Raw genomic sequence first — 27,685 nt, forward strand, 5'->3', positions numbered from 1 at the left:
GATGACTTACCAGGTTAATGAAGGTCAGAAATTTCCAGCTGCCTCCATAGGTCTGGTGCGCTGGCATGTCAATAGCCTTGTAATTACACAGGATGGAAAAATAGGAGAGGAGGATGGCGACCCGCAGCACCTGCCCGGGCACGAGCGCCATGTTGTGACTCCTTCCTCCCCTCAATTAAAGCCTGAATGCAGAACTAACCGGGAGGCTAAAAACGACGGGCGCGCGCTCCGTTCGCTCTCAGCATGCGTCAAGCCTGGGAAGCGCCGCGCGAGCGAAAAGGTCTGGGCGGGTTCGGCGCCGCTCAAGTGTTCCCCGCGGGAAATGAAAGCCACGCGAGCGGACGCATAGACTTCTGGCGTGTAGATCCACCCACAGTGCCCCACTTCCGGGGTGATTTTGGACGCCATGTTTAATATTGCCCGAGAGAGAGAGAGAATTGCCCATAGGTGTCTCCCGCCTCCCAGCGAAACACGGAAGGAGCTTCGAAAGGTTGGAATTTGAAGTACGGGTCGTCATTCTCTGCTGCAACTTTCTGCATCGAATTGGGGACTACGTTTCCCGCTTGGCTTTCCCCTTTCCATATCAACGGGGGAATAAAACCACAATTTAAAGTCTGTAGAGATTTTAGATCAGATTTTCATCCAGGTCATGGTTGTCCCAAAGGTGCAAATTTTTCAAGAGGCAACTGGACTTTCTTGTTTTTTTTTTCTTTTGAAGACGTTTCGCTTCTCATCCAAGAAGCTTCTTCAGCTCTGACGGGAATGGAAGGATGTACCTTGCAGACAGCTGGTCATTTGCATCCTAACTTAGAGAGTCGTTGAAGCACTTGGTGGTTTATCTGTGTCCTCAGGGTCACCTGAGTAGTGCTCCTGGTTTTTGTAGTCTGCAATTTTTTCTCTTACGAGGTCTTTCCTCTTAGGAAGAAAAAACAAGAAAATCCAGTTGCCTCCTAAAAAAAGCACCTGTGGGAAAACCACAACTTCCGCCAGCAAAAGGAGCTGATGCCCTCAGCCTGCTCGGAATCATGAACACCCACGCATTGCACTATCAATTGCAAGAACATCCTTTATTTTTATTTTTCCAAAGAAATGAGGTTATCCGTTTATAGCTCGACTAAATTTCATATTTTTCATACGGAAAGCGCATTTATCTTCACCTCAGTTTTAAATTTGTGTTGCACTATTCAAAGAAGGAGGAAGCTGCTCTCAAGATCTTGTCAATTTTGATTGTGAATGTTTGTCAGGTTTGAACTTTAGAACATAGCAGACAATACTAATATACAATCAATCATTTCTGTTCAAACTCATCAAAGACACAATGAAAAAAATTCTAGTGAACATTTTGAAACCATAATAAAATAGGGAAAATATCTATCAACAAAGCCCAGAGTATTCCGGGGTACCAACCTGTTACAAGCCAGACCAAGAACCAAAAAAGTAGAATACAGTTCACCTATATGTAGGTAAACCATTCAGATTTAAAATCAATCCTGTGCAATGAACTCTTATGGGGATCCAGTTGTAATTCAGTATTCACTTTAAATTTTATTCCAAAGTGAGCTGAAAATAATAGAATGAAACCCCACAGAATCAAATGCAAAATCTTTCACTTAGAAAACAAATCAAATGTATATGTATGAGATGGGATAATTCTCCACATAGTAGTACTTGTGAGGAATAACTTGGAATAGTAGTTGATTATCAGTTTAATGTAATTAGAAGGGTGATGTGACTGCAGAAAGACAAATGAAATTTTTGGCTGCACAAAGAGAAGCTTTTAAAGTAGTTTTTAATAATGAAAAGTAAGTGTTGCATTATTCTGAATTGAGCAGATCCCTTGAGTCCAGTTCTGAGCACCACATTTTAAGAAGAGTTCAAACAAATTTGATATTGAACGATTGGCAGTGTTTAGCCTTGAGAAGGGGAGAATGGTGTAGGAGGGAGAAAAAGATCACACTTCTGTTGGAAGAAATGTCCAAATGGGAAGAAAGCAGAGGTGGTATTCAGCAGGTTCTGATCAGTTCTGGAGAACCGGTAGCAGAAATTTTGAGTAGTTCGGAGAACCGACAAATACCACCTCTGACTGGAGATTTTACGGTATCCTTCCCCTGCCGCACCCACCAAGCCACACCCACAGAACCGGTAGTAAAAAAAATTGAATCCCACCCAGAAGAAGTTTCTTAGATGTTCTCTGTTGTCTTGGGCAAACAGGACAATCATATTTTTTTTTCTTTTTAGTTAATCTCCACAGAGATAACTCATCCCACTGTACTCCTGATACTTTCCCACCACTGGAAGAAAGACACTGGAAACATGGAGACTGCTTCGAAGGATGATTTTAATAATGGAACAGGACCATATGGTTTGAAGTCCTGGGCAAAATGGAGCACATGGGTGAGAGTGGGAGAGGGATTTATACCCTCTGTTGGGCTTTGAACTTGCTTCCTCTTCCTGTGGCAAGAAATGTATCCTGATTGGTTGTCAGACTCCCATGGGGCCATGCAGGGGTAACTCTGTAGGTTGTCTTGAGCCCCAGGTCTGGTTGAATTTTACTGGGTGATGTAATCTTCCCAGGTGCCATGTGGTGAGATGGGTAGAGGGCTAATCCTATCATGTCCTGAGGGCCATGTCTTAATCCCATCACCCTAGAGCTGAAGGGGGGAGAGCAGGGAGCTGTAGGAAATGGCTTTGTCTTTAAAAACATGTTTCTCTTTTTCTCATCCAGAGAAATACAAAATTCTGCCTTTTTAATATTTCCTATACTATTTCATTCTTTTAGGAGAGGGGTGGGTGTTAACTTTCTATACTTCATTTATGTGAAATAATGTTACAGAAGAATGTCAGGATCTCTTCTCTATTGTTCCAAAGTGTAGGAGAGGAAATAATGGATTTAACTGTCAGAAAGAAAGATTTTGACTGAATATTAAGAAAAACGTTTAAAACAACTTATTAAAAATATATTTATCATGATCAACCACTGATTTCTTAATGACTGTCAATTTTCATTGCTTGCAATTCTCGTATTGCATTAAATTATGAGCTAATATTTCCCTTGTCCATCTTAAATTAATGAATATATAATACTTCTGAAATATTTTATGCTACATGCATCTGGTAAAAGTGATTAACATCTTGAAAACTTTATGAGCAACAAAAAATGTCCTTAAATTGCCACAATATCCTTTGTTGTTTTGCTGCAGTAAATTAAGTAGTTGCCATCAAATCATTGTTGACTCTTAACTATCTAGGCATGATATAAACACAATCTCTTGGATCATATCTCTTTAAAATCTCTTGGATCATATCTCCTCCTTATTTCATGATGCACTTCGATAGTCTCTTTCCATTATTGCTGTTCAATAATTTCTGATGCTTCAAGTCTCTAAGGTCATCTATCAATAACCAAGTATTCATAAGTTCATTTGTGTCATCAATGAAAATATCAAGCAAAATTTTTTTTTCATTTCCCCCCATTTTCCAATGATTAGAGCATTATCTAATGATTTTTGTGTTCACATTATATGTCTAAAATATTTAAATTTTACCTTAAATTTTAGTGCTTGCAATGAGGAGACTGGTTAGTCTCAACAATTTTATCCAGCACTACAGTTTAAAGGCATCAATTTTTCTTCATTCACATTTTTAAGTCTAGTTTTCATAGAACTGTAGTATGTTACTTCTGGAAAAAAATTGAAAATCCATTTATATTAAACAAATTAGGAACATGCATACCGTATTTCCCCATGTATAAGCACCCCCTTTGTATAAGCCACCCCCCCAATTTTTGGACTGTGAAGTTTTGAAAAAAATATTTTATTAGAGAAACAAGTTATGAAGAAAGAAAATTTACAAAGAAACAAAATTCGATGTCTAGATCTACAACTTCGGTCATGACGCCGAAAGCAGTGCGGGCGACGCTAGCAATCTACGCATCGGAACGAGAGTAGGAACGAAGCATTCAGGACGATGCCTAGCGTATGCATTTCTATCGCGTACTCGCACTCGTAATCGTATCATCACGTACAATTTTTACAAAAAAGTATAGCATACTGCTGGAAAACCAGTTTATTCCTACTTTATTATTTTATGCATTTTTCACGTATAAAAAGTGTACCTGCTTTGTATATGCCACCCCCCTACTTTTGGGCTCGAAAATTTTGGAAAAAAGGGGTGGCTTATACATGGGGAAATACAGTACTTTTTCACATTACTGAGATGGATCAGAATTGGAGCTGACAGTTCCATAGGAAAAAATAACTTCCCAATACAATCTAACCTATATAAATTTTTGTATGTACAATAAATACATTTTATTTTTCTTAATGAACATTGATTTTCTTCTATTCACATGGATGTATTACTTTTATTGTTACAATTTATGTCCACGTACATATTTCCTAATACTACAATTTCCTTTTTTTATCTATTCAAATACCCCACATATATGATGTCATATACATTCAAGTATTATTATTTGCTCAATCTAATTGAGAGTCATTCTTTTTTCTTAGATTAAGTAAAGTAATATGCTTTGGTTTTAAGATTTAAGCAATATGAATAAGCTAATTCCAAAAGTAGTTTTGTTCCATATCAAAAATCTCTATGAATAATATTAGCACTAAAACCTGCATTTTCTTTTTGTATGAAAGAAATCTAGATTAAAGGAAAATACAAATTACATTCTGTGAGTTCCACTGCCTGCTTTCAGAGAATACTGCATTGGATTGTGTTTTCTTTTAATAGAGCAAGTCCAATTAAATGTGTTATCAAGTTATAAAAAGATACTATGCCTTGTTTTATGGACACATTCCAAGCAAATGTCTGCAAATAGCCTGTGGTGTAATGGTTCCTCAGATAAGTGAAAGCCTAGCATCCAAGGGACGATGCAAGTAAATAGCTTTTAGAAATCTGTAATGTAATTGTGCAGGATCCTAGTCCTGTGATCTCTTGGAGAATTCACTTTTTATTAAATAGTTTATATAAACAACAGTAGTCTAGGCTGACATTGTTTTTCAGATATGCTCTTGAAAAGTAGTCAGGTCTGAAAATGTTTATATCAATACTTTTTATTTCATACAGTGCATATATGTCTGTGTGTGTCTCTGTGCATTCCTTCACTATATACCTATCAGTCCGTTCTATATCTCAGTCTATTCAGTTCCCTAAATTGTATTAGGTTGAGACTGTCTGGCAGTAGAATGGGTAGAATGTTCCTTCCTCATTGAAGTTCCCATGCAATGCTATCATAGATCTAATCCAAAAAGTTGAGAGACCCTCCTGAGCAGATTTGAGGGATAGAGAAAAGTAAAGAATATTTCTATCGCACCAATGGAAATCTACTCACATGACAGTGGAGGTAAATTCCTTTCTGTAATTTCTGCAATTTGCTGCAGGCAACTCATTACTGGACTTGCAATACTCTTGCTTTCTATTTGTGAAGTTCATTCTGGTTTTGCAAGTTTGTACTTGTTAGGGCCAACCTACTGTATTGCCTTATGGCATGAAAAATGCTCACCTGATTTGGCACATGAAAGGAATGAGGGAATCCTTAACATGACATAAATTATGTGGCTTCTCAAACCAGATTTTGTAAAACTAAAATGTGAATAAAAGCTGGGTAAAATGGCTAACTATGGAAAAGAAAAGTCATGTGATACAAGAACCTAATGGTTCTGGCATTCATATCCATTTACTTTGTCCCATTATGAACTTAGACAAGCAAGTTGCTTGAATTTTAAAACAATATGAAAGACTACAAAAGCTATTTACCAAAGGGAATAGTGAATTGATATTCAACATTGATGCTGCCTTCAACTTTCTAAAATCTATTTTATTTATTATTTAATGATGTTACTTTCCAGAAGCAATATTAGAAACAAACAACACTAGAAGATTTAAGGGTTTAGGCAAGGATATTGGAGGGGACGGGTAAACAGCTCTATGTGAAAAAAATTAAACTTCTGGCACAGAATCACTACTTTGGGAGGCAACTTCCATTGATTGATTTTTCTCTCTGTCAGGAAATTTATCCTTAGTTCCATATTGGATCTTCCTTTTTTGAAGCGGTTGGTAAATACTGTCTTTCTTTCTTAATTTTCTGACAACTCAAAGTATCAGAAGTACAGTGGGATGAGTTATCTCTGTGGAGATTAACTAAAAAGAAAAAAAAATATGATTGTTCTGTTTGCCCAAGACAACAGAGAACATCTAAGAAACGTGTGGGTGGGATTCGATTTTTTTTACTACCAGTTTGGTGGGCATGTCAGGGGAAGGATACTGTAAAATCTCCAGTCAGAAGTGGTATTTGCCAGTTCTCCAAACTAGTCAAAATTTTCGCTACCGGTTCTTCAGAACTAGTCAGAACCTGCTGAATACCACCTCTGCTCTGGCAGTCTCTTTCTGAGGGCCATAAATGGCCCAAAAGTGTGAAGGGTTTTTTAAAAATTATATAGAATATGTGAGTTCTAAATTCAATATATTATTGACAGGTTATCTGCCCTATTTAATTCATATTAAACCCATATGTTGTATTTTTTTAATATATTTTATGAAAATGTTTTTAATACCTTTGTGTATAAATCACCAAATTTAAATATATACAGAACGTGATGACCTTATTAATAAACAATTATACATTTCATATTTGATATTTCCAGTGTAGGAAGTATCTTTCAATCAAAAAAGAATGCCAAGGAAATACACTGCTCAAAAAAATAAAGGGAACACTTAAACAACACAATGTAACTCCAAGTCAATCACACTTCTGTGAAATAAAACTGTCCACTTAGGTAGCAACACTGATTGACAATCAATTTCACATGCTGTTGTGCAAATGCAATAGACAACAGGTGGAAAGCATAGGCAGTTAGCAAGACATCCCCAATAAAGGAGTGGTTCTGCAGGTGGTGACCACAGATCATTTCTCAGTCCCTATGCTTTCTGGCAGATGGTTTGGTCACTTTTGAATGCTGGCGGTGCTCTCACTTTAGTGGTAGCATGAGACGGAGTCTATAACCCACACAAGTGGCTCAGGTAGTGCAGCTCCTCCAGGATGGCACATCAATGCGAGCTGTGACAAGAAGGTTTGCTGTGTCTGTCAGCGTAGTGTCCAGAGCATGGAGGTGCTACCAAGAGACAGGCCAGTACATCAGGAGACGTGGAGGGGGCTGTAGGAGGGCAACAACCCAGAATCAGGACTGCTACCTCCGCCTTTGTGCAAGGAGGGACAGGAGGAGCACTGCCAGAGCCCTGCAAAATGACTTCCAGCGGGCCACAAATGTGCATGTGGCTGCTCAAATGGTCAGAAACAGACTCCATGAGAGTGGTATGAGGGCCCCACGTCCACAGGTGGGGGTTGTGCTTACAGTCCAATACCATGCAGGACGTTTGGCATTTGCCAGAGAACACCAAGATTGGCAAATTCGCCACTGGTGCCCTGTGCTCTTCACAGATGAAAGCAGGCTCACACTGAGCACATGTGACAGATGCAACAGGGTCTGGAGACTCCGTGGAGAATATTCTGCCTGCAACATCCTCCAGCATGACCGGTTTGGCAGTGGGTCAGTAATGGTGTGGGGTGGCATTTCTTTAGGGGGCCGCACAGTCCTCCATGTGCTCGCCAGAGGTAGCCTGACTGCCATTAGGTACCGAGATGAGATCCTCAGACCCCTTGTGAGACCATATGCTGATGCGGTTGGCCCTGGGTTCCTCCTAATGCATGACAATGCTAGACCTCCTGGGGCTGGAGTGTGTCAGCAGTTCCTGCAAGATGAAGGCATTGATGCTATGGACTGGCCCGCCCGTTTCCCAGACCTGAATCCAATTGGGCACATCTGGGACATCATGTCTCGCTCCATCCACCAATGCCACGTTGCACCACAGACTGTCCAGGAGTTGGGGGATGCTTTAGTCCAGGTGTGGGAGGAGATCCCTCAGGAGACCACCCGTCACCTCATCAGGAGCATGTCCAGGTGTTGTTGGGAGGTCATACAGGCACATGGAGGCCACACACTCTACTGAGCCTCATTTTGACTTGTTTTAAGGACATTACATCAAAGTTGGATCAGCCTGTAGTGGTTTTTTTTTCATTTTAATTTTGAGTGTAACTCCAAATCCAGACCTTCATGGGTTACTCAATTTGATTTCCATTGATAATTTTTGCGTGCTGTTGTTGTCAGCACATTCAACTATGTAATGAACAAAGTATTTAATAAGAATATTTCATTCATTCAGATATAGGCTGTCTTATTTTTGTGTTCCCTTTATTTTTTTGAGCAGTGTATATTGATTTTGTTTAGTCATTTTCTTTTTCTTTTTTCTTTATCTTCCTCAATTTCTCTTAGTATAAATTTTGAGAAATATTATTCCTCTACTATGCATATATTAATGAATCCTTATACTTAAGTTTAAGTGGAAACATATTTACATAGGATGTCTCATTACTTTTCAATAGGGAAAAGTTCATCTCCATTCATTAAACTTAAATGCATAAACTTCTTGGCTTTGACTATTAAGCACTGGGAGGCTCATAATTACAACAGAATAATGATGACAGTCTTTCTTTTGTTTGGAGGCTGTGTGAACAATCAGGCATGAAAATGAATCTTAAGGTACTAAGTCCCGCTTTCAGAATAAAATCCCGATATTGTGAGTCATGCCAAGCCTTTCTGTAACTTATTGTTTAAGTAAGATTTGAGACTTTCGGTATGAGTGTGACTAATGTCTGGTGATGAGAAATTTGGGACTCATAGGTAAGCATAGGACGTTATATGCAGGAGCTCTAGTAAGTCCTTAAGGGAAGTTGGGAATAGAATTTAAAAACATAATGGATTTCAAAATACAGTTACAGGTTATGATTTCAAGAAGAATTTTGAAAAACATAGGATAGCTAGGAACTGTCAAAGGCACAACAGTCATCATATCAAAATATTAATTTGACAGGTGTGAAAAGATTAATTTGAGAGGTGGAAGAGGAAGGCTTCAAAGCTTTTTATAGTGCTTTGATAACCAAGGATTCCTTCATCCTAACAACAACAATAACAATGTGTGAGTTGGTAGATTTGTATCATTAGACCTTCCCCCCTATTGCACATTATCTAACAAGCTCAAAATTAGGTAAGTAATGAGGAAGCCATCCTTTAAAAATTATTCCATCTAACAACATCTAGAAATGAATTCTGCCCTTCATATATATTAGACTCTGGTGTGAAACCAAGTCTTTCCTCTTGCTTTTTCAAGTCAATAGCCATATGACTATTGTACTTGTTTGCAAAATGCCTTTCTGTCTCGCTGACGTCAACCCTTCCAACTAGCATTCCATTTTACTGAGTTCTATCTCATTTCTCCTATGCTTCAGGATATTATCTATGAAGCTAATAACATTATTATGGGATTTCAAGTACGATACTATTGCAACATGCCTCAAAATTAACTTACAATATTACTTTCAGGATGGAATAAATAAGAATTATCTATTTTGATATGTCTTATTTATAAACTATTTGCATTCTTCCTGAAGGAACAAGGATACAGCCTGGGCATGCTATAAAATCTAACATTGGCTTCAATGACTCAGATAAGCTTTGATTTGCTTTATCTAGTTAATCAGGTTTCCTGGATAGAGAGAGAGAGAGGCTGGCTACACTGATTCCTATGCTGTAATATCTAAATTGAATATTTATATGTGAGCTGCCCTTAAAAAGAAATTCAAATTCTGAATTTTGAAGTGAGTATTTAAAACTCTGGATTATTCAACTAAATCACAGAAAGTCCCAGAGCTCCTTTTGACCCTTTTGATAGGTTGTAAAGCCTCTTTGGCCATATCTGCTAGAAAATGAAGGGCCAGTATATCACAACATAAATGTATATTCCAATATAGTTTCCTGAATAGTCACATTACAGAAAAACAAAAGCAAGAACCTATTGTTGCAAACGATACAAACTCAAGGTTAATCGCACCAAACTTGATTGCAAGAAATACGACTTCAGCAACAGAGTGGTCAATGTCTGGAATACTCTACCTGACTCTGTGGTTTCTTCCCCAAACCCCAAAAACTTTAAACTTAGACTGTCTACTATTGACCTAACCCCTTTTCTAAGAGGTCTGTAGGGGGCGTGCATAAGTGCGCCAACGTGCCTACCGTCCCTGTCCTATTGTTTCTTTTATTTTTTATTTTTCTTATATGTATTCATAACTATGTTTTTATTTATGCCTATTATCTTGTAAGCAATTGACAAAAATAAATAAATAAAAATAAAAAATGCAGGTTTACCAACATGGTTGTTGGAGTTGGTTAGGTGGGTAGGTTGAAAATTGGAAGGAATATGTCTTCCATATCAACCTCTTTGTGCATAAAGTTTGCAAGTGTCAAACATTCTCTGTTCCTGCTTTAAGAATAAAAAGTGAGCTGTGTTAATAAGATACCCCAATTTTGTTATGTCCTCTCATGGAAAGAATTCCTGATACCATTTTAATGAACATTTTGGTTCAGGATTAAACATTTATCCTAACACTTTAAGAAAACACTTATTAATAAATGTTTCAAGGTATCAAGCTCCTTACTTATATTAGGTTTTAGGCGAACAGCCAGTGTAATATAATATTTAAGATGTTTCACCAGAACTGGCAAGACCCTAACCCTAACCCTTAGACATTTTACATCAAAATGACCATATGCACATTGTGATTTAATCAAGAAATGCTGCCATTTATACCTGTACAGCAATGTCTAGTTGCTGTACAACAAAATACATATCACAATTTTGCATGACACCATCCTTAATGTATCAACACTTGTCCCCTTTGCTTTTCCAAGCAATTGTCCATGTCTCTACCATGGAAACTTGCTAGATGACTTTGAGTCATTCCCTCATAACAAGCACAAACAACTCATCCTATATGGAAAAAATCAGGGGCAAGTTGGAAGACAGAGCTTTGCCTAAGTTCCTAGAGGAAAAATGGGATATCTCATCTAATCTGGTCATTCTAGGGGATTTATGACATCAGAGGGATATTTCACTTTGTACCTAAAACCTTAGACCTCAGTATGCCAAAGCTGGATCATGACATCACATCATTGATATCTCACTATAGGGTTCCAACTTTATGCAGTCATATATGTCCTCTATATGAAAACAATTCTATATTTTAAGGCACCATGACTTAAAATCTATGTTAAAGAACTGGAAGAAGAAACAGTGAGGCTCTATATTTGACCATCACTTATTTACCAACTTTTTATGATCGGAAGTAGGTTAACGTTTATTTATTGGCTTTCCCTTCCTTCCCCAGTATACATTCTGTCTTTGTCTCAAGCCCTCAAGTGATGGATCCAAATAAAACATTAGTAACTGAGCTAATGCAGTCTTTGACCTTGTGAGAGTAGTCTTTCCCTAAAATGCTTCCAAATAATGAGTGAGAGAGTCTGTCTTCTGATTTTCAGAAACTTTATTCCCTATTGTTAAAAACTTTCTTATTTTTTTGCCACTCTATTATGTGGATTGAACCAATCATTCTACAGTGCTGGGAGGATTTTAAGTTCATCTGAATTTTTGCATTTGTTCTATGCTCTAAATATAACTCTTTACATCATGAATTTATTATACAAAAATGTCTAAAGTACATTTTGCAAAAAAAAGTTATGTGTCCTGTTACAAACAACTTTTTAAACCCCCCTTTAAGAATTTCTTTAAAGAGAGAGAATGTAATTTCATGTTATTTTTGCTTGGGTTTCTGGATAGGCATAATGCAGCAATAAGATTTTGAAATACTGAAAAGTATTGTTTTTAAAAGGGGAAGTGCTTTGTTTCAACCCCACGGCAATTTAAAATAATAATAATAAATTAACATTCTGTATAGGAAATACCCTGACCTGAGGCAGATTTATAAAATAAAATAGTATTTTGAATAGGAAAAGAGTTTAATTTCAGCTTTGAAGCAAACCTTGGAAATAAATAGTTATAAGTAGAAAACACCCTTGCCTGGAGCATTGAAGTAGTTTTTGGAAATAAAATACTGTTCTAATTATAAAGATCCTTGACTGGAGGCAACATTTCATCTCAGCCACCCAAATCTAGATTTATTGTGATTAGCAGCAGATATTGGCTATTCCCAACTGTTTGTCCCCTGAAGATTCTCATGTATAGCAGAGAGGAAGCTCATCTTCATGTCTCTCTTACCTTTTTTAAAGATGGAGAAGTGAGTCCACAAGACCCTGCAAGCATTGACTTATGCCGTGGCCAAACAGGATATTCAGCATCAATGTGATGGCTGTGATGGGCTGAAAGCAACATTTCTTCTTTGGCTTTTTGACTAGAGAAACTACAGCTCACTTTGAGAGGAATGATCCTGGCCAAAAAGAATAAAGTACTCCTTGACTTACAACCATTCATTTAGTGATTGTTCAAAGTTTTAATGGAATTGGTAAAAGTGACTTATGGCTATTTTTCATACTTAACAACCATAGTAGCATTCCCATGGCCATGTGATCAAAATTCGGGCGCTTGGCAACTGGAATGTATTTAGGATCGCCACAGTGTCCTGAGGTCATGTGTTACCTTTTGCGACCTTCTGACAAGCAAAGTCAGTGAGGAAGCCAGATTCACTTAACAACTGGGTTACTAACTTAACCACTGCAGTGATTTCATCTAACAATTGTGACAAGAAAGGTTGTAAAATGGGGCAAAACTGATTTAACATTTCCTGTTTAGCAACAGGAACTCAGTTGTGGTTATTATAAGACGATGACGACCTGTAGTTGGTGGGTAAGATCCATCCACTGTAGACTGTGGAATGACATAGATCATTTGGTAATATGAATTACATTTCTGTATTTATTATAGCAGGGTCTCTCGACCTTGGCAACATTTAAGATGTGTGGACTTCAGTTCTCAGAATTCCCCAGGCAGCCCACTGTATTTAGTATCTATTTGATGTTGTATGCATATGCAAATCTCTTCTTTTATTCTGGCAAAACCTAAATTTTGCCTCAGTTTGATGTTTCTGATGGAAGGCAGCCAAACTCATTATATCATTTTATTCAAAGAACATGAACCAACCTGAAAAAAAATGCCAAGAACAAAACCCTTAATTTTGAAAGTTTGCCGTACTGTACAGCAATCTTTGTTCATTTCAGCAACTTTCAGCTGTGTGGACTTCAATTCCCAGAATTCCCCAACCACCATTCTGTGTCACCCAGATGCTAACTACCGTGTTTCCCCCAAAATAAGACCCTGTCTTATATATTTTTTTTGCCACCAAAAAAGGCACCAGGCCTTATTTTGGGGGGAAGTCACCCACTGACTAATCTCACTTGTGCGTGTAACCCTTGTGTTCTGTTTTGGTGTCAGAGGCCTTCAGGAACTTCTTCTTCTGCGGCCAGCAAGGCTTTCCTGAAGGCCGCTGCCAATAACTGACTAATCGATCCAGAGCTTTGTTATCAGCTACAGAGACCTTCAGGAAAGCCTTGCCAGCCTTGAAGAAGAAATGGGCCGACAAGGCAGGTGGTGGGGTGTGCGAGACCTGGCCACAACTGTCCAAAGGTAAGTAGTAAGGCATCTCCCCCTCCCCCGCTCCCCACCCTAGCTTAATTTTTACCCATGCACTCTGGAGTGGGAGGGATCTTAATTAAGGCTTATTTGGGGGGTAGGGCTTATATTGGGCACACATGTAAAAATCAAGCTAGGACTTACTTTCAGGGTAGGCTGTATTGTCGGGAAAACAGGGTAGATGTTTTGCATTGCAAACATTCATAATAGGAGGATATGAGGGTAATGGTCTTCTTATACTGATTCTCTGGCATATTGTCCCTGGATACACTATATTGAGACAATATGCCAGAGCACTCATATTTTGAGCATTCAGAAAGCATATAATAAGGTCAATAGCCACTGACAGAACTTCCCTAGAATTTGACAGGTTTTTTTTAAAAAACAGTGGCACCTCCTCATCTCATGGCCGTAATTTCCGCAGTACAACTACTATTACTATATTCAATAAAAAAGCAAGCTCCCTTTTAGCAATCTTGAATCATTTACTATCAGCTTCAGTGACTGATCCCAAAGCTCGCTGTGTTTGAGAGGAAGAAAAACGTCTGATTTTCCTTGCCGTGTATGATTTTTATATTCAGATACTGCTTCTCATCTCATGTCTTTCCAGATAACAAAATCAGTTATGCTATACCCTTTTCTGATTGGAAAGCTTTTCTCGTTTTGATTACCCTTTTCTGAGAGAACAGTACAGTATACATAGTACAGATAGTCCTCAACTTACAATGGTTCATTTAGTGACCGTTCAATGTTACGACAGCATTGAAAAAAGTGAGTTACGACTTTTTTTCGCATTTACGGTTGTTGCAGCATCCCCATGATCATGTGATCAAAATTCAGATGCTTGGTAGCTGGTTCATACTTATGACTGTTGCTGTGGCCTAAGGTCATGTGATCACCTTTTGCAATTATTTGACAAGCAAAGTCAATGGGGAAGCCAGATTCACTTAACAACTGCGATGTTAACAACTGCAGTGATTCACTTAACAACTGGGGCAAGAAAGATGGGACAAAAATTCACTTAACAAATTTCATTACCGTGATATTTCTTCCCTACTGAGAGTAGTTCTTACTGAAATTACAGTCAATGCAAAATTGTCTCAGGATTCAGGCAGCTGCCTTAGCCAAAGGCAGATGAAGTTTATTTTGTTTTACTAGTATTTGATCATAGTGCATTATGGTTGAAACAAATCTATAATAAATAAATAAATAACATTGAAAAGTCTCTATGTACAATGAAATGTTTAACAAAATAAAAAGTAAATTTGATACCAAAACATAAATTTTGGAAATAACTGGTATTTAATCTCTTGAACCTTTTTAATCCCATGAATAGCTTCAAGAGAAATATTGGTTCAATTTCATCTTAAAATTATAGTACCTACAGTATTTCATATGAATATTCATATTACATCAATTTCTGGATTTCTTACAGGCTTTTATAATAGGAGGACATCATTTACAGGTAGTCCTTGACTTATGACAACAATTGAGCCCAAAATTTCTGTTGTTAAGTGAGCCATTTGTTAAGTGATTTTTGCCCCATTTTGTTACCTTTTTGCAACAGTTGCAAAAAGAATGTGCATGGCAGGAGGCTTCGATCCGTGCTCGCCGCTGGAGCATCCTGAGCCCTCTGGTTTTGGGGCTAAGCCACCCCGTAGAAGTGGTGAAGGGGGGGGAGACTGCCTGCAGGGTTGAGGAGAACCGCATGTCTCCTCCCCAGTTGGCCATTACTCCCTTTCCTAAAGGCGGTTGTAGCGGTGGTCAGAAATGGCCACCACAAAGAACTCGACCGGAAAGGAATGTGCAGGAGGAAGATAAGAAGAGAAAATTTTGGTTGATCGGGTCAAACAGCAAAAGCAACAAATAAGGTACCCTGGAATTTAAGCTTAATAACATTGTTCCCAAATAAGATTTTGAAGCTGTGAAGGAGAGAGAGAAGGAAAAGGATTAGGTTTTTTTTCTTCCTTTTCCTTATACTGTGTCGGTATGTGCTCCTTTCAAAATCCAAGAAAGAAATACTCAGACTCCATGGTTCAGAGCAAAGTTCTTCTTTTACTGGAAGATGAAAAGGAAGCTACAAATGGAATTCGAAAGTGAGAATTTGGCGCATGAATCACACATACAAAGAAATGGAATTGTTCCCACCCCCAAAGTCCAGAAGTCTCTGCCAATTAAAAGTTCGAATATGATCATGTGAGCATCTTCAGGTAGTGATGAGGCCTCTGTCCGTTGACCTTGACATATTTTGATAAGACCTCGCAGCTGCGCAAAAAGGATAGAGGCTAGGAAAGAAATGGAAAATTGGAAAGAAGAAATCCCCCTTCTTCTGCCCACAGTAAAAGAATGCAAAACACCTCCAGCTCTCTTCCCCCCACAATTACCCCTCCCCCGTTGCTAATGACAGCCGAAAGAAGTAAGCCTAGTAGTAGAGATACTAAGGGAGAAATAAAGGATAATAGTTAGGGTACCCGAAGAGATCTTGAGGCTGACATACTGATTGCTAAGAGAGTTAAGCAAGAAATTGAAAAAAAATCCACTTTGACATTAATAGGCATCTAAGCTGAAAATGAAAGTCAAAGGGATAATAAAGATTTCTGGACATTTAAAAGTTTTTAAAAGCAGGAAAGGAGAAAAAAAAGAATAAAAGGGCAGGATCTGGAAAAATGGAGGAGACTGCCTGGAATTAAGGAAGGGAACTGTAATTAAAAGGAACTTACAGTGAAATTTTAAAAAGATTCCTCAAAGATACATTTTAATGGAAACTTGGTAACAAAATAACAGAACCCCAGGAAGAGGAAGTGGAAAAAAGAAACAAGTAGAAACAGCCTTGGATTATTTGGATTACTTGGAGATTTTTGGTTTTTGCATCTAATGACTAAAATTAACCGGGTGGTTGTTTAAAAGTTTTTAAAATGGTATCACTCTTAGAAGAACTGAAAACGGAACTTAAAAAATGGAAAGAAGATGCACAAGAAGGGAGAAGTTCTTTTGGCTTTGTGTTTCAATTCTTAGAAATGGAGATCTGGAATTATGAGAAGCAATAAGAAATGCTTGCAGAACAAGAAGATTGGGACAAAGAAGAAGCCATCTTTAATGATCAAATAATTTTAAGTGGGGGAGGGAAGAAAAGGGGGAAAGAGAGTGAAAGATTTAAGACTAGAAAAAACAACCAAAAAGAAGAACAATTTGAAAGATAAGTATAATATTAGAAAGCAACAGAAGAGGGGATTACAGATGAGAGAGTTAGAAGTAGAGAGAGGAGGGGGTAAAAGGAGGAGGGAGAAGAAGAGGGGGAAGAAGGTAAGGAAAAGAAGTTGTAAAAAACAGAAACAAGAAATGGAAAAACAGAAAAGATATAAGGATTGTAATCATAAGCTTGTTTAGAGATAATGGGTGAAAATTTAATTGCAAAAGGGATTCTGCAAAGGTACATAAGATAGCATTGTTATATTACAAATAGAAATAATTTTAGAAAATATGATGATGGATAAAATATTTACTGTAATGTAGTGGGATGTTTGTTAATAAATAAATGAATTAAAATGATTGAGAGAATTAAAAGGGAACATTTTTAATTATTAGTAATGATTTATAAAAATATAAGTGAGAAATATGGAAAAAAAAGAATTAACTATGGGAAGTTTATAAGTGTTCCCAAGGAAGTATGTTATTTCATTGAAAAGAAATGTTAAAGATGTTAAGATTTTAATGAATATTAATGATAGAATTGAATTGTAATGGAATGTGTGTTTTATTTACATACATACATACATACATACATACATATAATTTTTTTCTTTTTAAGAATATAGTCTCTATTTTAAGAATGTACCAAGCAGAACTCAATTTGAAGTTATGTATTATATTGAATGCTATAATCTTAAAGGTATACATTGAAGCTTAAATAAGAGTTTGAATGGATAAAATTAAAGGATATAAAGGTGTCATACTTTAATTGGTAACTACAGGGAAAAATTTGCTTAATAAGAAAAGATAATGTGAAATTGAAACAGGACAGACAAAAGTATAAATATAATGATTTGAATTGAGATGAGATAATTAAAGTTGAAAAAATTAAAAGAGGGGAAAAACTATGTAGAAAATATAAAATGGTAATAAGATATGGAATAGAATATAAAAATGAGCATGAAATTGAATTTTGTGTCTGTATGAAGAAGTGATAACCTGGGACCATGCTATTTTCAAAAAAGATGTTTTATTTGTATTTTGTTTTTGTGAAAACCCAAATAAAATTTTCAAAAAAAAGAAAAAAAGAATGTGCATGGCAAACAACCATGTTTGTAGTGCTGTATAGTAGAAGAATCTGCAAAACAACTGGGAATTCTTTTTTCTTGCTGTCCTTTACATAAGAACATAAGGAAATTCATATTTTTTAGACCAAAGAGCATCAAGTCAAATAACTTGTTTTCCACACTGACCCACCAGATGTATCTTGGATGTATTTTACATGGAGGACTTGTAAGAAAATTTTCCATATCACAAACTCCCAAGCAATGCATGAATGTATGTAACTGTATGTGCATGTGTGTGCATACTCAGATGCTTACCTACTCATACATATACACGTGCACACACAAATATGGAGAAAGAAAGTGAATCTGCATGGCTATCCAGGGGTGGGATTCAAATTTTTTAACAACCGGTTCTGAGGGCTTGGCTTAGTTGGTGGGCGTTCCTTGGTGGTCATGTGATTGGTGGACGTGGTTTGGTGGTCATGTTATTGGCTGGGTGTGGCCAACTCAATATCACTCACATTGAGACATGCATCTCCTCACCTGGCCTCTCATGACTGTGGGGATGCTGCAACAGTCGTAAGTATGAAAAATGGTCATAAGTCACTTTTTTCAGTGCCATTGTAACTTTGAATGGTCACTCCACACAAGCAAAATACCAGCAAAGGAGGAAAAAAAACCTCCAGAGATGTTCCTGAGACAGGAAATCTAGTCCTGCCAAGAATGTAATAAGGGTTAATGGAGAGGCAGTTTCTGTAAGCAACACCAGAATGTTTCCTTCCTGCCTTCCTTACAGGATTAGGACAGTAATTTCTTCTAACAACTGGTTCTCCGAACTGCTTAAAATGTTAACAACCGCTTCTAGTGAATAGGTGCGAATTGGTAGAATCCCACTCCTGTGGCTATCCTATCTTTCCTGCCATTCTCCCAAAGTATAGAGAGAATAGAATAGAATAGAATAGAATAGAATAGAATAGAATAGAATAGAATAGAATAGAATAGAACTCTTTATTGGCCAAGCGTGATTGGACACACAAGGAATGTGTCTCTGATGCATAAACTCTCAGTGTACATACAAGCAACAAGTGATAAATCATAAAATACAATCATCACAAATCATAAGACACAAACTCAGTGATAGTCATAGGATACTAAATAAGCAAACAACATAAATCATATAGGATATTAAATAAAGGCAATTAACATGAATCATGAGATACACACAACAAAGGTATAGTCATAAAGCTAAAGAAATAGGTAGTAGGAAAGATAAAAAGATGAGAAGGATAATAGGTTACATTAAATATAGGTGGAATGAAAATAAAAGACAAGATCACAAAGTATGAAAACAAGCACATAAACTTTCTCAAATACTTCCCAGTTTCTTTGTTGCATAAGTGTATTACTAAGTACAACAGACTACAGTAACTTCTCTTAAATACTAATTTCTTCTACATGCAGAGCCAGAATTTCACACAGAGGAAGCCAGATTATGAAATGTTCAGGATAAAAAATGTGGTGAAATTTTCCAGTGTGATCAACAATTAAAATGCATACTGAAATGATGAGGTCTTCTGGAAGTTTTGGCACAGTGTATGATTGGCACATCAAAGGTTTGGTAGTTATGTTTGCTATATTCACAGAGAGATAGATATAAACATAATGCCTGTCTTGGATTTCTGTCTGAAGATGGAAGGATGGATCTTTTGGAACTACAGGAAAAATGGTGCAGCAGGCTTCAGGAAGTAGGGAATATTTTTTGCTCATGGAAGGTTCTACTGGCTCTCTACCATTAAAAAAGGATTGGAATAATTCATGGGTAGAATTATTAGATTTTGATTAGATTTGGGTTAGATTTGATGGGTAGCTGTCATTAAAGACAGATGGGAGACCAGTAGGTTTCCTTGTGCAATAAGTTGGCCACTATGAGAACAGAATGCTGGACTAGAAGGGCCAAGGGTGTGATCAAGCAGGGTGTTGCTCATATTTTTCATTTTATGTGCTCACCTTTAATCAATGGACAGATACAACTGAATCCAATTGTTTGTGTAAGTGCTTATAAAAGCTCTCCCTCCCTCCCTCCCTCTCTCTCCCAGACACACACACACTACAAAACTTGGTATTAGACTTGTTTTTATTTTATATATCGTATACTTTTTATTTTATATATCATATACAAGGCCTTTCAAAACTCTCAAAAAGTCCAAGAAATAAAACTAATTCTAATATTTTCAAAGGATCACTTATTTCATTTTTTGCAGCATTGCACTTCAGAGGTAAAGATGATTAGAACTTTGATATAAAGAATTAAGCACGATATACAAAGTCTTCTAGTTAAGCCCAACAGTGAATCAAAGATTCACACCAGTATACCAACCCTCTTTGCATTGGCAAGTTTTGTCTGGAGCAGGATATAGGTGCTAAGAATGTCTGCTTCGCACACCATAATTGCTGTTAATTTCATTCCTATTAAAAAAAGAGAGAATAAAGCTGAGAAATCACAGAGTGCTATGGTTTTCCAGCTTATTTGCTGATAATAAGAAGAGTAGTGCAGTTTTCATGTTTCTTCTTTGTATTTCTTAGAAAATGCAGGGACAACAACTCATACGTCCACATAAAAATTGGCCCACAAGAAAAGCTGGATATGAAATGTTGGAAGTTTATAGTTTCTGCAGATCACTGTTAGTGTATGGGAAAGTAACCTGCATATGGGGCCAATGGGAAAACATAATCTAAATATCTGCATTAGTGTGTGTGAATTCAAGAGAAACAACTGATAAAATGATACATTGGGTTGAAGCACTCCAGATGCAGTGCTTCCCTAGGATAATAAGTGGCTGAGAGTTGTTTTGGGATCTGTCTGTCTGTGAAAGGAAGGAAGGGAAGGAAGGAAGGAAGGAAGGAAGGAACAAACGAACAAATGAAGATCCCGGACAGTTGAATTTATAGTTGATAACCTATATAAAATTGTACTAATTTTAATTTTAGATTAACTAGAATTGTCAAAATACAGAATATGTACAGAAATTATTAGCATATATAAAATGTACAAGTTTACCTTTGCTTAAGCATTTTAGGTGGACTAAATTATTTTCTCCTAATCTTTATAATGTAAGGAGTTGTGCTTCTTAATGTTGATAGATTAAGATCCGCAATACTGCACTAATATGGAATAGCATTTCATATTCATGCTGCTACAAAATATTTTTCTTTGAAGTATCTATTTGTGGAGTGTGGAGCATTTCAGATCTTATGGAGAGTTCTTATAACCATTCCTACTATATTCTTTTAAAATAACCAGAAGAGCAGAAATAAAATCCTGAATGCTGCTGCTTAGAGAATAAACATTGAGGAATGATATAACTTATTATCTTGTTTATTGGTTTAATGGAAATATTTACCTGATTAGATCTTCCAGGATTTTACTTATTTGTATTTACAATTTTGTTGATGTGCTTAATTTAGTTCCTATAATTAATACCCATTGGTCTGTGCATACAAACCCAAAACTTATATGTGACAATGTGATCTTTGTACATTATAATGCCCCTAATAAGAGATGCTTTAGAGACTTAGTAACCAATTGATCAGGACAGTAACAGATGTCATCTTATACTAGTTGTAAAATGTGGCAAAATATACTGTTGTAAGGTTTTTTACACTTATTTCTACATGTTTCTTGTTTGCTTTCCATATTGAACATGAATTCAGGTTTCCTATCCTATATAATTTTTCTTCCATACTGTAAATGTCTTGCCCCTGAAGCTAACCTCTTGCATTTTTTAAATATCAGTATAGTAGTAAATGACCAAATTAATTTTTCCCCTTTATCAAATAATCTAATTTTGATAAAGCAAATGTTTAATTTAAACTGTGGGTGGTACTTAAGAGATCCATTTATCAGAGATTCTGAGGGCTTTTAATGTGTGGCAGATATTGAGGGTGGCTTTATGCAACTGATCTGACAGCTTCCATTCAATATGCAACTTAGCCAGAGGAGGAAAAATAATCTGACAAACAAAACATGTATTATGCAAATGAAATATTTTTTTAGGATAAAAATGATTTTCTTATTAAAGTTTCAATATTCATTACTATACTTTTCTTTTTCAAAAATGTAATTTTATTAAACCCATCAAATGATAAAATGAAAATGAGAGTAGTGAGATAATGAAGAAGGGGAAAGGATAAGAGGAAAGTGTAGGATAAAAAGGGAAAAAAAGAAAGAAAATCATTATCTTCTGACTCTTTTCAGTGCAGTGGACTAAAAATATTACAGCCTCAACTTTTTACTTCTGCATATTTAATATGTATTGGTCCTTTCCACAGCAACAAACTTGTCTAATTAGCAAATCTCAAAGTTTTATTTTTTTTTCTATCTAAAGCACAAATCCAGAAGTGGTTCCAAGTAGAAACAAAGTCAATGTATTATTTTCTTTGATTAAAGCATCTTTGCTAATCCATCAATTTTTCCATCAGTTCTTTCATTGTGGGAATTAACATTGCTTTTCATTTTTGTGCATAGAGCGTTCTCACTGCTGTCAACATTATAAAAACACAGTTCGGGATTTGTTTCAAGTTCTTTGTCCGTTAAGCCTAAAAGAAAAGTCTCTGATTTATAATTATTGTTTTCTGGGAACTTTAGCCATTCTTCATTTTAGATGCCACTATCACCACATGTCAAATAGTAATATATACAGGTGAAACTCAAAAAATTAGAATATTGTGCAAAAGTTCATTTATTTCACCTTAAAAGGTGAACCTAATATATGAGATAGACTCATTACATGCAAAGCAAGATAATTCAAGCCGTGATGTGTCATAATTGAGATGATTATGGCTTACAGCTCATGAAAACCCCAAATCCACAATCTCAGAAAATTAGAATATTGTGAAAAGGTTCAATATTCTAGGCTCAAAGTGTCCCGGTCTAATCAGCTAATTAAGCCATAACACCCGCAAAGGGTTCCTGAGCCTTTAAATGGTCTCTCAGTCTGGTTCAGTAGGAATCACAATCATGGGAAAGACTGCTGATCTGACAGTTGTGCAGAAAACCATCATTGACAACCTCCCTAAGGAGGGAAAGCCTCAAAAGGTAATTGCAAATGAAGTTGGATGTTCCCAAAGTGCTCTATCAAAGCACATTAATAGAAACTTATGTGGAAGGGAAAAGTGTGGAAAAAAAGGTGCACAAGCAGCAGGGATGACCGCAGCCTGGAGAGGAAAAGGCCATTCAAAAGTGCTGGGGACTTTCACAAGGAGTGGACTGAGGCTGGAGTCAGTGCATCAAGAGCCACCACACACAGACGGATCCTGGACATGGGCTTCAAATGTACTATTCCTCTTGTCAAGCTGCTCCTGAACAACAAACAATGTCAGAAGCGTCTTACCTGGGCTAAAGAAAAACAGAACTGGTCTGTTGCTCAGTGGTCCAAAGTCCTCTTTTCTGCTGAGAATAACTTTTGCATCTCATTTGGCAACCAAGGACCCAAAGTCTGGAGGAAAAATGGAGAGGCACACACTGCAAGATGCTTGAAGTCCAGTGTGAAGTTTCCACAGTCTGTGCTGATTTGGGGAGCCATGTCATCTGCTGGTGTTGGTCCACTGTACTTCATTAAGTCCAGGGTCAACGCAGCCGTCTACCAGGAGATTTTGGAGCACTTCATGCTTCCTTCCACAGATGAGCTGTATGGGGATGCTGACTTTATTTTCCAGCAGGACTTGGCACCTGCCCACACTGCCAAAAGCACTAAAACCTGGTTCAATGACCGTGGGATGACTGTGCTTGATTGGCCAGCAAACTCGCCTGACCTGAACCCCATCGAGAATATATGGGACATTGCCAAGAGAAAGATGAGAGACATGAGACCGAACAATGCAGAAGAGCTGAAGTTCGGTATTGAAGCATCCTGGTCTTCCATAACACCTCAGCAGTGCCACAGGCTGATACCTTCCATGCCATGCCACATTGAGGCAGTAATTGTTTTTATTGATTGCATGTAATATTCTAATTTTCTGAGATTGTGGATTTGAGGTTTTCATGAGCTGTAAGCCATAATCATCACAATTATGACAAATCACTGCTTGAACTATCTTGCTTTGCATGTAATGAGTCTATCTCATATATTAGTTTCACCTTTTAAGTTGCATTACTGAAATAAATGAACTTTTGCATGATATTGTAATTTTTAGAGTTTCACCTGTATATTGATATGTTGATGAATTAAAGTGGCAATGAGAGCAGACTTGCAGTGTAGAGTGCCTAGGTATGGCTGTGGAGCTGTGTGGAGAAGGTTTTTCCTGAGTCAAGGTGTCTCTCCCAGTCTTTAAACTTTGCCCAGATCTTCCCCTACCTTCTCCAGTTCGCTACTGTCCCCAGATCCTTACCATGCCAGCTTCTAGAGATTTGCAGATCTAGCTGAGGCTGAACAAATGAAATGGTGGCTAACTGGAAGACCCAATGAATCCATCTCTTTGGTTGCTAAGCAGAGCAGGGCTGGAGTAGGCTGCTGCGGGCAGTGAATGTGATGGAGTGAAGCTTCCAAAGCCAGCTGAAGGGCTCCCAAGAGAGTTGCCCAACAAGGTGCTGAACCAGGACAGGACAGCAACCACAATTGCAGAAGTGACGATTGACACAGGGAACCTCCCTTGGCCCTGCATCTCGGCACTCCCACTGGTTTACAGAGATGAGGAGGTTGAAAAGGTTTGAGAGGTGTTTTGAATGCCACTGGACAAAGATGAGGAATCAGTATGATTGATCATGAAATCATAGACACTATTAAGGCCTATTTTTTCTTGGTAAGAGCAGCAAAACATCAGTATTTCTCTGCTCTTATTACATACGCAGACAATTGCCCAGTAGCTCTGTTCAAGGTTACCTGGACTCCCCTGAATAAGGGTGTGTGTGTGTGTGTGCAATGGTTTACTTTCAGGGCTCTGCTGAGAAATTTTTGGTTCATCTAGCGCAGTGATGGTGAACCTTTTGGGCCACGAGATCCCAAAGCATGCACACGCATACCCAAAATGCAAGACACCCCCCCATGTATGTTTGCACTGCTCCCATGCATGTGTCTACACCTCCCATGCATGTGTGTCCACCCCCGCATGTACCCACGGCATGCATTCTGCCCCCACACATACTCAACAGAGACCTGAAGGCCAGCTGGTGGGAGGCATGTGCATATGCGCAGTGGAGGTGAGCTGGGGCAATGGCGCATGTGCCCACAGAAAAGGCTCTGCGTGCCACCTGTGGCATGCATGCCATAGGTTCGTGACCTAGTGGATAAAATTGCTTTGATCCATTTCATTTGGAGACCAAGTGTGGTGCAGGTCCTTTGGAGATGCCTGGAAGCAAACGTACCTAATTATCTGGGAACAGTTTGATTCTGTTGGACCCAAGGAAATGGATGGGGTCTTGGGACTCCTAGCATGGCCACCTGTAAATTAGATCTATGTTCCTTCTGATTGGCCAAGGCCAAGGTAACCTGTGGATGGATCTGAGCAGTGGTTAATTCCTCTGTGAGAGAGGGAGTGTTCCTGGCAGATTAGTCATAGCTAGAAGGGTGTTTGCTCATCTTCATGTCATGCATCAGAAAGGACAAATGTCTTCAGTATCAGTATGGGATATTTATACAAGGTATTCCCAAACAAAAATCCTAATATTGGCCTACTTATAGCAGAAGAAATGCTGTACTTGGCATTTCAGTCAAGTAGATGAGAATATGTGTATGCATGAATGTATTTATGCAGTGTGTGAGAAACAGATAGAAAAAGAATCTAACTGTACATTTTACGGCACACTATGTAACTTGCTCCAGCTAATTTCAGTATTGCAGCTCTGAACTTCAATATTATACTTCTCTATTTCACAAAATAGTTCCCTATTAATATTGCACTACCCTGAATTTAGAGTTTATGAATTTTCTAACCAAAATTGTGATATTCTAAAAATGTTGGGTTGTTTCACAAACATCTGAGAGCAAAACTGAGGAGCTCTATATCAGTACAAGTGAAGACCACTTAGCTTACAGATACATATTTTCTTCCCTCTTACTTTCCCCATAAGAACGAAATGTTCCAGAGGTGGTTGCCATCATCAATAACACCAACACCTCTTTTTAATCTTCCCAACTATTGCTCAAAAGGCACTTAGGATTTCATTTATTAATTTATATGCTACCCATCTCACTGTCCAAAGTGACTATGCGTGGCTTATAATGTGATAGTTTACAGTACATTTTTAGTTTGCTTTTAAACTTCTGAAGCTTGGATAGCTTGGATAGCTGGCCAACTAAGGCCTCTTTAGTATTTTATTTTATATATTTTTTCTGGTTAGCTCTGTTTATATTTAGCATTTCTGTTACATTTAAAAATATTTATTCAGCAATTAATTTATTGACTATACATTGATGCATTGCAAAAGTTTCATTATGTATTTGTTCATTCTTGAAAAAATACTTTAAACTATTATTTCTGAATGTATTGTAGTTTGAATGTTATCCACGTCTTTTGAAGTTAACAATGAAAGATATTAAAAATGATTTATAAAAATAGTATTGGGTAAAGTCATAATAAGTCACAAGATGTCAAAAGTAATATTAAACAATTGAATAGCCTTCTACATTAATCACCAAATTCTAAGTGGAACCATATGATTTTTGCAATTTTTATGAAGGCTAGCAAGTTGGGGCCATATGTTTCTCATGGGCTGATTTTTTTGACAGTTTGAGGGCATTCAAGTTACTATCTGAATGTATAAACAGCCATTGAGAAATTCTGGAGAACCAAATAGGCATATTATTATTGATTGATACTGAATAGTGAACCCCTAAATCATTCCCTGGTTTAGCTGGTTCAATAGTCACATTCCTATGTTGAATCTAGAAGCAGCCGAAATAGATCCAGTGAAGCAGTGTCATCTCTCAAATGTCTAAATCTGACACATCAGTTTTAACACTTTATCCAGGAAGTTAAAGATACTGATGTCTTCTTTAAAAGGCTAACCAGAAAGCTGTATTCTTGTGGTATTGACCATTTTTGTAGCCTACATATTGGTTTTCCACATCTGGCTGCTTTTAACAGGAGGTGATAGGCCTGTGGTCTCCTCGCAATGGGTGGGTGATAGGCCTGTGGTCTCCTTGCAATGTCAATCTCACATTCTTGTGCTGTACAAACTAAAAGTTACCTATGTAGCTCGAGTAGATAGTACTGTAAACACATTCCTCTGTCATTGATGTAACTATGAATAGACAGGACCAATCTTGTCTGTATATAATTATTCATATTGGATTTCTGAGGTTTTCAATGCTCTGTCCACTGCGTGTCTTTGAAATGGGCTTGTGAATACTTGAGAGAAATGTGTTGATTACCAGAGCAAATGAAATGCTAGTAGATAAGGAAGAATTTTTATCTCAATCTCAAACTGCCCATAGGGTAGTTTGTGTGACCAGCTAGTTACTTTCAGTGTTTACCACTGGACTGAATGGTTTCTTCGCCATCAACTTTTTATCATTCAGTACCATGAAGAAATTTCTGTCATTTGAAGGGATGCTTTTGATGTGACAGAATCAATGCCCCTGATCCAGTGATGCGATTCAAGCAGTGTAACAACCGGTTTGGTGATTGCGTGCTGAGCGTGTGTGCTCTACATTTAAAAAAGCCAATTTTCAACTGAATTCTTTACCTTCTACTGCAGCTCCGGTGACTGAAAAAGCTGAGGCGCGGCAAACTGCTCTGCCGCTTGAATCAGCTGTGCTAAAAACCCAGGAAATAAAGCACAGCAAACAGCAGGGGCGGGTGTCGGGGCAAACACCCACCGGAACTACCAGTTTGCATAAACTGGTCTGAAGCAGTAGAATCCCTACCCTACCCTGATCACCTCTTAT

At 37.6% G+C, this 27,685-nt stretch overlaps 1 protein-coding gene and 1 long non-coding RNA gene across 3 annotated transcripts in view; one reads left to right on the forward strand and one right to left on the reverse strand.

Moving 5' to 3' along the window:
* Positions 1-430, reverse strand: part of AIG1 (androgen induced 1) — an 82,407-nt gene extending 81,977 nt beyond the window's left edge. Inside the window, exon 1 of the mRNA XM_026705604.2 lies at positions 11-430. Coding sequence (XP_026561389.1) covers positions 11-151 — 141 coding nt within the window. The 5' untranslated portion in view covers positions 152-430. The remainder of the gene's footprint in view (positions 1-10) is intronic.
* Positions 392-27,655, forward strand: LOC148127706 (uncharacterized). 2 transcript variants are annotated; one of them, XR_015744845.1, is made up of 3 exons: positions 392-503; positions 2,239-2,394; positions 27,496-27,655. It is a non-coding gene; the product is annotated as an uncharacterized LOC148127706 (long non-coding RNA). The 2 variants fall into 2 exon arrangements; XR_015744844.1 differs by lacking the exon at positions 27,496-27,655 and adding an exon at positions 12,189-12,243.
* Positions 27,656-27,685: the final 30 nt, after the last annotated feature.

This window comes from Pseudonaja textilis, chromosome 1 (genome assembly GCF_049901715.1).
Source record: "Pseudonaja textilis isolate UNSWEBS1 chromosome 1, rPseTex1.2, whole genome shotgun sequence".
NCBI classification, from domain to species: domain Eukaryota; kingdom Metazoa; phylum Chordata; class Lepidosauria; order Squamata; family Elapidae; genus Pseudonaja; species Pseudonaja textilis.